Source organism: Vitis riparia, chromosome 12, assembly GCF_004353265.1.
Source record: "Vitis riparia cultivar Riparia Gloire de Montpellier isolate 1030 chromosome 12, EGFV_Vit.rip_1.0, whole genome shotgun sequence".
Classification (NCBI taxonomy): Eukaryota; Viridiplantae; Streptophyta; class Magnoliopsida; order Vitales; family Vitaceae; genus Vitis; species Vitis riparia.
In genome coordinates this window covers 17,179,379-17,193,326 of record NC_048442.1, presented here as the reverse complement: position 1 = coordinate 17,193,326, position 13,948 = coordinate 17,179,379, and the positions used below count along the sequence as shown (strand labels likewise).

The following is a 13,948-nucleotide window of genomic DNA, read 5'->3' as shown; positions in this document are numbered from 1 at the left end:
GTTTAAAGGTTGGGGGTAGATGGGGAGAAGGTTGCTAAATCTCCCACCTCCTATTTGTGAATGATACTCTTCTTTTTTGCGAGATAAACTTGATCAACTAAGATGTTGGAGGTGAATTGTAATCGGTTTTGAGGTTGCGTTGGTCAAAAAGTTATCTGCAAAAAAAGTGAGCTCATTCCAATGGGGAAAGTGAAGGAAGTTTCTTTGCTGGATTATAAGGGGGCTTCCAACTACTTATCTTGGTCCGCCCTGGGGAGCACCTCATAAGTCTTGTATTATGTGGGATGTTCTCGAGGTAAGATTCGGTAGGAGATTGGCCTTTTGGAAGAAGTGGTATTTTTCAAAGGGAGGTAGTTTGGTTCCTATAAAAAGTACTTTCTTCAACATGCCAATTTATTTTATGTCCCTTTTTACTCTTCCTAAGAAAGTGAGAATTAGATTAGAAAATGTGTAAATAGATTTTTTGTGGGGAATCTTTAAGAAGGTAGTAAGGTGCACCTAGAGAGCTGGTCTAAGGTTTATAAGGATAAAAAAGCTCAAAGGTTTGGGTATTAGAAGATTGAAGGTTCTTAATGGAGCCTAACTTGGCAAATGGTTGTGAAGGTTTGCCCTTGAGAGGGAGAGTTGGTGGTGGAAGATTATTCAAGGGAAATTTGGGGAAATGGTTGGGGTGGAATATTTGCAAGGTAAGGGGAAATTTTTTGATGTAGTGAGTGATAGGCTCTGGTTGTTCGTTGTTCAAGAATTCTTGTTTAGGCAGTTTATACCATCCATACATAGTGTTTTGATCTAAGATTTCAATTCTTCCATGTTTTAGCAGTAGCATATTGTTCCATGGAGCTAAGGTCCAAAGTATGGAAGAAACAAGTGTTTCCACGACTCTACCACAAAGTCAATTCTATTCCACTTAATCCCTATTTCATGGCCACATATCTTTTCGGCTAAGGAATGAGAAATCTTTCTCCTATTACATGAATCCAATTTTCATTTCATCTGGGAAAAGCCATCTTTTTCTCAACAATGTCATTTGATCCAATAGCCTTGCGTTAGATAGGAACAGATTTGATAAATACTGATAACTCTCAGATGGAGTATTAAGTAATAGTTCGAGTAAGTCTTGAATGGGCTCCTCGAAAGCTTGATGTAAATAAACGAATTTTTGTTCTACGTCTACGAGCTATATATCCTCGTCTAGTTCTGGTCATTGAATAAATGAAACTTTGATGAATAACTAATTGATTTCCTTTCTTTCAGTTATCCTTGTACCCTTTCCTGGTCTATTAATAACAAAGCGGATTCTTCCAATGTATAAAATAAAAATTCCAATGGCTTTTGCTACTATAACCTTCCCGACCACGATTTTTTTTTCTTTTTTCTATGCATTTCACCTCGAAATAAGAAATAGTATTGATACTAGGTATCAAAAACATAGTAAATTAACTAAAAAAGTAGTCAATTTGAAATTAAATGGATAAAGAAATAGTGGGTTCCATAGTTCAAGTGTGTGGAAAGGCATTAGTATAGCTATTTGTGTTAATGATGGTAGGCGGCCAAGATTTTGATGGGAAAGTTAAGTGGGGGAGAGTTGTGTGAAAGTATCATCTCCTTTGTTGTGCAGTTTAGCCTTTCATAGGAATGCTATAGTTGTAGACTTGTGGGATAGGGGTAGAGGAGATCAATGTTGATGTAATTAAGAACACCTTTCATGATTGAGAGTTGGAGGGGGTATCCTATTTTTTTAGAGCTTATTTATACAACAAAAATGCAAGAATTAGGAGAAGATATCTTAGTTTGGAAGTAGGATAGGAAAGGAAACTTCAACGTCAAATCGTACTACAGTTCTTTGTGTGTTGATACTAGAGTGAAGTCCCCAACTAAGGAAATTTAGGGCACTTGAGCTCCTTTGTGCTCACTTTTTTTCTTAGGAAGCAGTATGAGAGAAGATTTTAATTACAAACATGTTAACGAAGAGGGGGTAATCGATGGTTAATAGATGCAGTCTATGTAAAGAGAGCGAAGAGTCTGTTGATTTATTGTACAACGACAAAGTTGTTATGGATGTTCCTCTTAGCAAGCTTTGGGATGAAATGGGTGTTTCCAGAGACTATGAGAAATTTGCTCCTCAAATGGAAGGAAGGTTAAGGGAATGGATAAGAAGAGACACCATGTTCGGTGAATGGCTCCCTTGTGTTTGTTCTAGTGTATATGGCAAGATGTTATTGTTGAATCTTTAAGGGTGAAGAGCTCTCAGATCAAAGGTTAAAGGAGAACTTCACTAGAACCCTCTTATAGTGGGTTCAAATACTTCATTAGATTTGGGAAACTTCTCAGTGTTTGACATTTTGGGTAGTCTTAGCTGCAGGTAGATTAGGTTTTGTGGCTGTTTTTTCTTAGATACTTGTCAGTATTCTTTGATAGGTTTTTTTGTGTACACTACATATATACATATGGTGCACCCCATTTTCTTGGCCCTCTTTAATAGAATCCTCTGTTTGCTTATAAAAAAAAAAGGATTTTATTTTCATTCTGGCTTTGGCTTGGACACACCAGATATTGGATATATATACAGAGGGCTTACATATAAAATCTTGTGTAAATTTCTGTTCTTTGTTGACTTTTGGTTAAAAGAGATACATGTATGCACAACTGGTGTAGCCATGCTGTTACTTGAGAATTTCTCAAGGTAATCTCTGCTTTGAGGAAACAATTTTCCCTCCTCCATATAAAATTTATGTGAACAAAGGTGAATCTTGATTGAAGCACAGGGATTTTGCAGGTGGCATATCTTGAAGATAGAAAGTTGGCTCCCTTAGCACCAGTTGGGGGACCTTGCTTTTCTAAGATTTCAACTTCCTCACACAATGACAGAATTCCTGGTTACAGGGTTTGTAAATTCAATAATAAGGCAACTTTGGTGAGATCCTGGGGAATAGTACCAAGAAAGCTTGTATTTCTTGGATTTGAACAGTTGTTAGAACTTCTTGTCATGCAACTCTTTTCAGAGTTCTTGTCATTACAAGCTACTGCTCCTGTTTCTATACAATAATCTTCTCAAAGGTATAGATGGAAGATTTCAAATTCTGAGTTTATACTATATTTTTGTGGAGTTATCCACTGTCTTCTGAGTTCTGATGCATTTGAAAAGAAAGTAGGATGACTGATCTGAGTTGCCCAATTTAGAACCAGTCGATCTCATAACAATGGGGAAAAAGCATTCATGAATTCCAGCAAAAGCTTTTCAGTACTTATGCTTACCATGTAAAAGAATTCATTAATCCCAACAAAGAGGCCCCTAAAATTATGTCAACCAAAAAAGGTGTCTAGTTGATTAGGGCAGATGTCAGTATGGTTAGGACGAATGTCAGGATCTGTGGTAGAGACGTACACTCCTGGTTCCATTTTTGTTGCTGGTTGAATGCCCTGCATTACCTTATGCTGGTTGTGACAGGATGCTGTCACTATCCTGAGGTTTGGGGCCTCATGGAGAATCCAAAAGGCTTGGTTATGGTAGGTTTCTGAGTTATCCAAAAGAATTCCATTAACTTAATAAAATCACTAACAGAAAGTTAATATATATGTCGTTATAAAGAACCGTGGCAGTAACGAAATCTAATGCTAATCAAATAGTTGGGAAATGATAAAAAATCACTGGGTCCTACATGAATCCAGATGCCTTTGATTAAATAATTAAGTGAATGAGTTCAAACGTTAAGCTTAAGACCTTACCATAGAACATTAACTTGTTCTGTTTCTGAGTAGAATTTTTTTTCTGCTATAAAATGCATGAAGAATGGAGGTTGTTGCAGTAAGTACTACAAAACCCATACATGGCTAAGATTTCAGCTTCTTCACTTCTGTTGATTCTATTATTTGTCTCAGCAGCTGCATCAAGAACAAAGATATATTCCATCAACACTGAAGATGTCCATGCCACTGATGGTATTTGCAAAACAATGGTGGAGAAGCAAGGCTATGCTTGCCAAGAACACCTGGTACCACTTCAGTACTCTGTAGTATATTGAATTTATCAGGTTCTGTGGCTCTTATCATGTACTGATTATCGATCATTGATTTTGTTTTAGGTAACAACACAAGATGGTTATATTCTTAGTATGCAGAGGATTCCAAAGGGGCAATCTGGGGAGGCCCAGATAAGCCACCAGTGCTGTTGCAGCATGGGCTCTTGATGGTTAGCAAGAATTCTGCAAATTATTGTGTTTTTGAAGGTTTTCCTTTTTGGGCGGTTATACTGATGATTAACAAAGATGCTACGAATTTTGGTCTCTGGCAGGATGGGATAACATGGATGTTGAATCCTCCAGACCAGTCTTTGGCATTTATTTTGGCAGACAATGGCTTTGATGTGTGGCTTGCCAACACCCGTGGGACTAGATATAGCCGTGGACATACAACGCTTAGTCCCGACAAATCGGTATATTTGTAGTTTGAACATGTTACTTTCATTCATTAATTGAAGGTTTTTGGTTAACTGTACAATCCTTTTCTTGTAGGCCTACTGGGATTGGTCTTGGGATCAATTAGTTGCATATGATCTTTCTGCTACATTCCAGTATGTGAGTGATCAGACAGGACAGAAGCTTCATTATGTTGGGCATTCCTTGGTGAATACCTAATTGCTACCTCTCTGTTTGTCCACAGTTCATCATGTTTTGGGATTTTGAGCATCTAATAGAAGATTCTAACACTGAAATTCTTTTCTAATTTTAGGGGACTTTGATTGCTTTAGCTGCCTTTTCTCAAGAGAAGCTGGTGAACATGTTGAGATCAGCAGCTCTGCTTAGTCCAATTGCTTATCTGAATCAGATGTCATCATTGCTTGCAAGAACAGCGGTTGACATTTTCCTAGCTGAAGTAATATAAATTTATGAGTCTTTCTTGGCTAAATGTAAACCCCATTTTTCTTTGTCATTAAACAAGTTTATTTTCCTTCTATTTTTCCATTGTTTAACAGGACTTGTACTGGTTAGGTGTCTATGAATTTGATCCAAGAGGGTGAGAAAACAAGAACAATTTTCAATTTTGTAGTACCATGCATAAGCATGAAACTTTCTTCTTCCTAAAAAATAAACAGGATGCAAAATAAGGGATACTTGCACTGACATGACATATTTGGTAATAAACAGGGAGGCTGTAGCCAAACTTCTGGAAGCTATTTGTAATAAACCAGGCATCGACTGCACCAACTTGATGACATCTTTCACAGGTAGTTTCCATGTTCTAGCTTGCTTACTGATGATGAGAGAAAAGTGTATTTTTCCCATTATTTGATATATTGATTTGCATGGTTTATCACTAATTATAGGCCAGAACTGCTGCTTGAATTCTTCAAATTCAGATGTCTTTTTGGAGCATGAACCTCAATCAACAGCAACAAAGAATATGATCCATATAGCTCAGAGTAAGTCTCTTTGAATTCCTTGCAGACTGATGGTTTAGCCAATTTGACCAAAAAATGAAAAACCAAAATTCTGTAGAAGCAATGAAGGTAGATCTTCTGAGGATGAATTTTTTCACTGCAATACATTATATTCATAAAATGTTTTCGGGTTGCTTTTGTACTGTCACATTTTACTGAATCAGATACTAAAATTACAAAACCCCATGTAAATGGAAAAACACAATAAAGACTCGTTCTTCTTGTATTTTGATGGGCTTTGCTGCTTTCATAGTGGTTAGGAATGGAAACATAGCGATGTTCGATTATGATGACAAAGACAAGAACATGGAACATTATGGGCAGCCGACACCTCCTTCATACAACATGACAAACATCCCAAATGACCTTCCTCTTTTCCTCAGTTACGGAGGGAAGGACATGCTTTCCGATGTAAATGATGTGCAGGTCTTGCTAGACAGTCTCAAAGACCATGATGGCGATAAGCTGGTGGTGCAGTTCAGAGAGGATTATGCTCATGCTGATTTTGTTATGGCAGTGAATGCAAAGCAAGCTGTGTATGATCCTCTCATGGCCTTCTTCAAGCTCCAGTGAGAACATTGGTTCCAGGCACATAACCGAGTGAGAGCAAGCCCTTTGTTGATCTGTAATTTATGATCAGAATTTTTGTATCTGATCATTGTGTAATATAGAATTCACTTGGAATGAACCCTTCAATTGTTTCTCTCTTTTGAGAACCTCCATCCCAATCATAAAAAAACAAAAATTATCCTGTTCAAACTTCATCTTCACTGATGAATTTGTCATTTCTTGTTTAATTTTGTTTGTTTAAATGTCTGATCATTGATGGGGCAAGTTGAGCATGCTTTCTATTACAATTCATGGTAGAATTAGGCAAGGTGAATTGCAGGAACGGCGACAAACAACTGACTTTTTGTGAATCATGTTTTTCGGCTTCTTCATGATCTGCTATGAACAAGTAGGAACAAGAGATGAAGATCATGAGCTTAATTCCATTTCATTTTTTCCTTTTAGCCAATTGGGAGTTCCACTAGCTTTGACTCATATTCTATACCAAACATGATATCAGAAACAACCCCATGAAAGAAAATTTACAACATCTGTACCTATCTCTCAAATATAGATGTTTGGCCTAAAAGAAAAATGATTCTGGGCTGCAATATGAGCTGCTACAACAGGACTAACATTACCATCAATATCCTTTCTGCAGTGACCCCCTTTCCCTTCTGACGAGTGGAAGAGCTCGTCACAGCGAACAGCATGAGGAGGTGGGATCAAAGTTGATTTATCAGAGCTCTTACCAGGGAACGTTACCATCTTCTTCAACTTCTTACCATACTTTGTGAGCTTCTCCACTTTCTTAGGCTTCTCTGCTGGATTCTCCATGATCCTTCTCTCTATTTGTGCAAGTCTCCAATGATATTGTTCTCTCTCTCTCTTTCATATATATGGGAATGCAGGGGGCAATGCAAGAAGGGTTGATATCACATGGAATATGTGAGGTTTGCTTGTATGAGGAAACTTGGATTCATTTGCGGTTTAGAATTGAAGGGAGCTGGATGATAACTGAAGAGAGAGGCTTGTCCTTTACTTGCTTTTTAGCCTGAGATTGGGGATGTTGAAAAGCAGTTTGGCTGTGTATACATTATATTATGAATAGATGAAAAGAGACAAAGGCAAAACTGAAAGCACGAAGCATGGAACAAGTTCAGGTTCCAAACGTAATTCAGCCGTTACCTTGAAACCGGAACGCGGAAAGAATTTAAAAATGAAAATAATGCCATTGATATATGAGTATGACATGCATATAAATGAGAGTTGTCCTCTCTTTCCATTCGAAATTCTAACACTTAGGCTATGTTTGGCTTGCAAGGTATGGAATCATTAGATCGAATTGCTGAATCGGAAAAATTGGTTGCTTAAACCATTCATAGAGTACATTGGACTAAACTAACATTGAATAAATTGACAGATAAGAATATTTGTCCATTTGGAAATTGTCTACTTGAAACTATCCCTTGACCCGTACCCTTCTAGGGGTATTTTAGTAATAGGTTAATCATATTGTTACATTATATTGATAATTCGATCAAACTATTCAATTGGTAAGAGCAATGAGCGATGTATATAAAGGATAGGAATGTTAAGTATTTACTAAGAATTCTTTGTTGAAGATGAATAGTTTTAAGGATCAATCCCTATAGGAATGAAATTTCAAAGATTACTTAGAGTTTGTTACACGTTGAATGTATAGTGCGTGTGACTCTAGACATCTAACAGCATGGATCATATACTTGTTGTCGACTTGGAGTTGGGTTGCCGAGGCCAAGCCCAATACGAGTCTTTCCATCCCTAGCAGATATACGTGTTGTCAAAAGACGTCAAGAGCACAAAATGTCCATCTCCTGAAAACTCCCCTCCGAAGATGACGTGTAGGTCTCCAATTGGATGTAACACGTTCTTCAAGTCTTCTACTCGCCTTCCACGTATACGTCTTGTTAAGTGACCTCAGAGGCACCAAAAATCCATGTTTCGTGCTCATTTATACAAAAGCCCTACTTAAAGATGACGTGGCGATATTTCATTGGATACCACACGTAGCTCCCAATGCCCAAACCCTGAAGGGGTTTTTCTTCTCTGCTTCCGGGGTCTCTGCAACGATTTAGAGAGAGAGAAAGAGAGTGATTTAGAGAGAGAATGGCGAGATCACCACCGTTGATCACACTTCCATTGCTGACCATCTTCATAGTCGTCCAACTGTCTGCAACCGCAGATGGATTGTACGGCCCATCGTCGCCTGTGGTTCAGCTCAATCCCTCCAACTTCAAGTCCAAGGTCACCACTTGCCTTCTTTCTTTGTTTTCTTTTTCATTCTTCGTATTCCCTGGTAAATTAACAAATTTTACCAAATATTTTGATGGAAAATCACTTTTTTTTTTTTCTTTTTTTTTTTAAATTGTGATTTCTTTGATTGGCGCTTGCTGTTGAGGTTCTCCAGATCTGGTGATCAGCACTTGCATTTGGGTTTCATTCATAGAAGAACAAAGGAATTGTAGATAATATTGATGTGAATATTAGATCATAATCTTAAGTGTATGGTTTAGCACTTTGAGACCAGAACAATTTTGATTTTTTTTTTTAAATCAAAAACAAAAATCTGTACACCAAAATGGTATCAGTTTTGAAGTGGGCTTTTGAACCCACATCGGAATGGGTAAATTACAGTATGGGGTGTTGTATTTATCTCAGTCAGTTGACTTTGGCACCTAAATTGATATTGCAATGCGAGGACGAGTGAATTTGTATCGAATTTTGCTTGGTAATTAAGATTTTGGGAATGGTGGCAGGTTCTGAACTCAAATGGGGTTGTTTTGGTTGAGTTCTTTGCACCTTGGTGTGGCCACTGTAAAGCTTTGACACCCACATGGGAGAAGGCAGCTTCTGTTTTGAAAGGCGTTGCCACTGTGGCAGCTCTTGATGCTGATGCTAACCAGGCCCTCGCTCAGGTTTTGTCTAGTTGCTATAACTATCTCTTACCTGAATAATTGATCAGAAACTTCATATCTACTCTTGCAATTATAAATGCAATTTTTGTGACAAGAAGGTAGTTGATCAACAATGCTAGATAAAGGTAGAGAACAGTAGAATATTCGTTATCCTCTTTGTGACTAGTACTATCTTAAAATATTGTGAAGTATCTGTCATTTCTCTTACTTATTACGTAATTAATTCATTGGTTTTTGGTTGTATGAGGATGCATAAAAGTTAAATGGGTAACAAATAAATCTTTTATTTATCAAAAAAAATAAAAGTTAAATGGGAAACTGGTACATGTTTAAAAGAAGTGAAACCATGCAACTGGATATTCTCTATTTGTTCTCTCTCTCCTTTTTTTTCATTACAATTCCCCTATTATTTGGAGAGATGAAAAAATTAAGGGAAAATAAAATAAATTCATCAGGAATGATTTGCCAATGTACATTATTTTCATGTAATTGTATAACCAAATAGTGTATGGATATTTTTCCTATGTCGTATATTTAGGAAGCCTTCTTGTGTTATTAACTTCCTATTTGGCATGTCATGTGTCTCATTTTTTAATGTTGTTTGGCTGTTAATAGGAATATGGGATTAGAGGATTTCCAACCATAAAGGTCTTTGCACCAGGGAAACCTCCGGTGGATTACCAAGGAGCTAGAGATGTCAAACCCATTGCAGAATTTGCACTCCAGCAGGTTCATTGTAATTTTAATGACTGGAACTTAAATATCCATGCTTTTCCTTTTCTGTTAATTCTTTCCTTTGATTGTATAAATTGAGATGCAATGTTACCAATGAAAAAATTTACTACATCTGCTTGCATATTCTACCTTGGAAGTTTTTCTGAAATAGATTTTATAGGGGATGATTTTTGTTACTCAAAAGATTCGTGCATATTCACTAGTTAAACAAAGGCTGAACCACCAAAATTATCCAGAAAGACATATTTAAGATTTTGGCCACATGGTAAAATCCTGTAGTATTACTTGTATCTCATTAAAAAGAAATCTGAAAAGCATATATCAACTGCCTGTATGTTGATCTTAGAAACTTAATTGCAATAATGTGAGATGAGTTTGTATTTAGGGAATGTGCTTTAATTATAAAATGTCTTCAGTGACCATATTGGACATTCGATGAATAATTTTCCTCGATATCAGTTTTATCATGTGGAGTTACTTTATTGATTTGTTCAATAATGGGGATTTTTGTCTTGCTTGTCTATTCCATACTCATGCTAACAACTGACACTGGATGATTAATATATGTGAAAAGGCTAAGGCTTTCAATCTTGTACAGATAAAGGCACTTCTCAAAGAGCGTTTAAGTGGAAAGGCAACTGGAGGATCAAGTGAGAAATCTGAAATCAGTGCATCAGTAGAATTGACTTCCAGCAATTTTGATGAACTGGTGCTTAAAAGTAAAGATCTTTGGATTGTCGAGTTCTTTGCACCTTGGTAAGTGGTCTTTATTGGCACTGATCTTGGTTGGTTTATCTGGTTGTTATCAATGATTTCTGGATCTCTTTTGTATAATCAATAACAGTTAATGGATTAACGTGACTTTGCATTTTATCAACCCCTGTGAAATATTCTGAACTTTCTTATTTTAATGCAAGGCTCTAGACATGGATTCTTTGAAATTTTGTATTTGACTTTAATATGGATATGAAGCTAATAATTTTTTTTTTTTTTTTTTTGATAAGCATGAAGCTAATATAACACTAGATAAAATTTAGCTTCATTTATACTGGTGCATCTATGAGAAGTTCTAGGGAGTGTGCAAACTTCTTTAGGTAGAAGGTTGTGTAAATATGCAAGCTGCTAAAGCATTGAAGAATACTAATTGACAGTCTCAAAATCCCTGAGTTCTCTCATCAAGTGACAGGGACCTGGCTAAAGATTCTGGTGATGTTAAAATACAAAAATATGACTGAAAATCATCAACTTAAGCAAATTTATATCCTTCAGTTTTTGATATGGAATACACATGGAATGGCAAGCACTACTGTTTGAGCATAGTTGTATGTCTGAACATGTTAGCCTGTCTAATAGAACTTCATCATTGTCAATATTTTAATTTGTGCTTTTAGTAATTGATGTCCTCCATTTCCTCCTTTTTTCTTCAAGGTGTGGACACTGTAAGAAGCTGGCTCCTGAGTGGAAGAAGGCTGCTAATAACTTGAAGGGGAAAGTGAAGCTGGGGCATGTTGACTGTGACTCAGACAAGGTAATGTGAAATGAACCCTTCTTATTTACTTTTATTTTCTTTTCTTTATTTATTGATCATCATCACAAGGGTATAAAATATAAGTCATCAATGCATGGATCTTTCTTGTACCTAGTTTTAGTTTTATAATGGAGGCCAAGTTATCTTGAGTTTTTGGGATATACTCTTAATGGAGGCAAACCAATTCACTAGATTAGTTTGAAGTGTTTTTCGGAGGCTTGCCTTCTGTTCATCTTATGTACCAGTATTTCTGATTTATGGAGTTCTTTTTGACATGCCATTTATGAACTTTAGTGAAACTGCTATTGTTATCAGTACCATCTCAGTTTCTCCCATTACTTTGGTCATAAGTCCACTGCTTTTTAATTGTTCCTAATGCAAATGTACCACATATCTCATACACAGTAACAGCTCCCCCACTTAGATATGAAAATAGGCTGTCTAGTTCAAATATTTGAATTTGAGCTGCATGCTTTAACCCTTAGGATGAGGTGTGAGAAACTATTGTCTATAGTGTATTGGCTGCTTTAAGTTGTTAAATATGATGGTTCTAGTGTTCTAATGGAGTATGGTTACCAGTCTCTGATGAGCAGGTTTAGTGTGCAAGGATTCCCCACTATCTTGATGTTTGGTGCTGACAAAGATACTCCAGTACCTTATGAGGGTGCAAGAACTGCCTCAGCAATTGAATCATTTGCTCTGGAGCAGCTGGAAACGAATGTTGCACCCCCTGAAGTGACTGAGCTGACTGGCCCAGTAAGCCTTTCTCCTTCCCAAAAAGTGCATTTTATGTGGATTTATTATGCGGGAAGTATAAAACCGTATGTAAAATTGCCATGTAGGATGTCATGGAGGAGAAGTGTGGCTCAGCTGCCATTTGTTTTGTTGCTTTCCTTCCTGACATTTTGGACTCCAAGGCAGAAGGAAGGAACAAATACCTTGAGATGATGTTATCAATTGCAGAGAAGTTCAAAAGGAGTCCTTACAGGCATGTGGATAAGAATTATCTAGGTCCAGTTATTATTTTGTTTACTTTTTTTCTTTGTACTTTAACTCTCCCTGCGCCGGCAACCTTCTCTCTCACCATCATATATGCATCAAAGGCTCTGAAGAATGCTTTTGGGTTGGACAATTTTAACCGAGTGAAAATTTCATACGTTGCAGCTATGTTTGGGCAGCAGCAGGTAAGCAGGCAGATCTTGAGAAGCAGGTAGGCGTTGGGGGATACGGGTATCCAGCTTTGGTAGCCTTAAATGTGAAGAAAGGTGCATATGCTCCACTTAAGAGCGCATTTGAGTTAGACCAGATTATGTAAGTTAATTTTCCTTATTGCTTTTTCCTTGAATGCTATTTTACAAATGAAAAAAATTGTGAACACAAGCAATTTGGTTTCTCAGAGGGTTTGTGAAGGAAGCTGGACATGGGGGAAAAGGCATTCTGCCTCTGGCAAGTACTCCTGTGGTTGTGCAGACAGAGCCTTGGGATGGTAAAGACGGGGAGATCATTGAAGAGGATGAGTTCTCCCTTGAAGAACTCATGGGGGATGATGCTACCAGTTAGGATGAGTAGTTGCCATTCTTAATGAGTTGAGAGACTACAACAGAGGAAGACTGAAAATCCAAGGCTATGACTGATTTTGATGTCATGAGAAAAGCGTTGGTGGCGCCATGAGTCATTTCTATTGTTAGTGTATTTATATAGACCTTTTTCCTTAATGATGAAGATTTTCTTGCAATCAATGCTCTCATATTCCCCCTATTGCGCAAAACGTTGTTAGCAAACATAATTCGGTGGCGAGGGGAAGTAGTCTAACATGTCTATTAAGTTGCCATGCTTAGGCTGTTATGCAAGTGATTTTGGCACCTGAAACATATTCACTTCTCTTCATCATCGTGGATTTTCACCTCCCTTTGAACACCCTTTTCCTAGGATTTTATTCTCCATTGAATCCTTTGCCTGCTTTCCTTCTCATCCTGAATCTCGGCCATTTTGCTCCTTCATGGCACTCTTTCTTGCTGCAATGAACTCAAGGAACGCATTAAACCCTTTAGTAGAGACTGTAACAACATCACTACAAGTTAAAAAGGTTGATTAGCACTTAATCTCCCCTTTAAAATCTTGCCTTTACTTGAAGATATTTAACAAGATTTAGTGTGAATGGCTTCTTCCAACCTCCCTCTAGTAATAAAAAGAGCACAACTCTAAAAGCACGGCTCTTCTCTCAAAAATTCATCTCCAAAATGAATACATAAATGCTTAGGAAGGCATTCCAAGAGAGATCAGATATGATGATAGATGATTGGATTGTACGCCGTTGCCAAATTTAAGCACGGCCACTGATAACTATCTTGCTTTTAGATTTAAGTTCTTTTCATACTGAGCTCTAGCCTCAGACTTGCAAATTATCAAAATTTGTTATCAATGAATTACACTCAAAGATAAGAATCAAATTAATCATAATACGCATCAAATGTTCATAATTGAAGAAGATGTATTGGAGAAATCTATCCACAATAGATAAAAATGAAGGCAGAGGATTATGGAAGAGATCGCTTTTACCCATTAGATCCTCCAGCAGATAAAGTATAAACCAATTACTAATCAGAGTGTGTCACTGCCCACACCTTGGTTTTGTTTATGGAAAATTCGATAAACTAAAAATGGAGGGAGAAGATAGAGAGAAAATATTCAGACTACAAAAGTCTTAAAGATCTACAAATTCTCCAAAAGACTTATAGAAGA

General features: G+C 37.1%; 1 protein-coding gene and 1 pseudogene across 1 annotated transcript; both read left to right on the top strand.

Annotated features, from left to right (window-relative positions):
* Positions 1 to 2,687: 2,687 nt before the first annotated feature.
* On the top strand, positions 2,688 to 6,057 carry LOC117926461 (annotated as a pseudogene).
* Positions 6,058 to 8,065: 2,008 nt separating this feature from the next.
* Positions 8,066 to 12,974, top strand: LOC117927229 (protein disulfide isomerase-like 2-3). Its single transcript, XM_034846680.1, has 9 exons — positions 8,066 to 8,272; positions 8,785 to 8,943; positions 9,559 to 9,672; positions 10,277 to 10,434; positions 11,107 to 11,206; positions 11,786 to 11,962; positions 12,049 to 12,194; positions 12,371 to 12,517; positions 12,604 to 12,974. Exons 1-9 carry the CDS (start codon positions 8,135 to 8,137, stop codon positions 12,764 to 12,766), a joined length of 1,302 nt encoding a protein of 433 aa, XP_034702571.1. The 5' UTR covers positions 8,066 to 8,134; the 3' UTR covers positions 12,767 to 12,974.
* The last annotated feature ends 974 nt before the right edge of the window (positions 12,975 to 13,948 follow it).

Excerpts from the sequence above, each read along its gene's own strand:
- LOC117927229 (XM_034846680.1), top strand. The coding sequence starts at position 8,135 with ATGGCGAGATCACCACCGTTGATCACACTTCCATTGCTGACCATCTTC. Across the intron at positions 9,673-10,276 it reads CAGAATTTGCACTCCAGCAG|ATAAAGGCACTTCTCAAAGA; the intron begins GTTCATTGTAAT and ends AATCTTGTACAG. Across the intron at positions 12,195-12,370 it reads TTCAAAAGGAGTCCTTACAG|CTATGTTTGGGCAGCAGCAG; the intron begins GCATGTGGATAA and ends CATACGTTGCAG.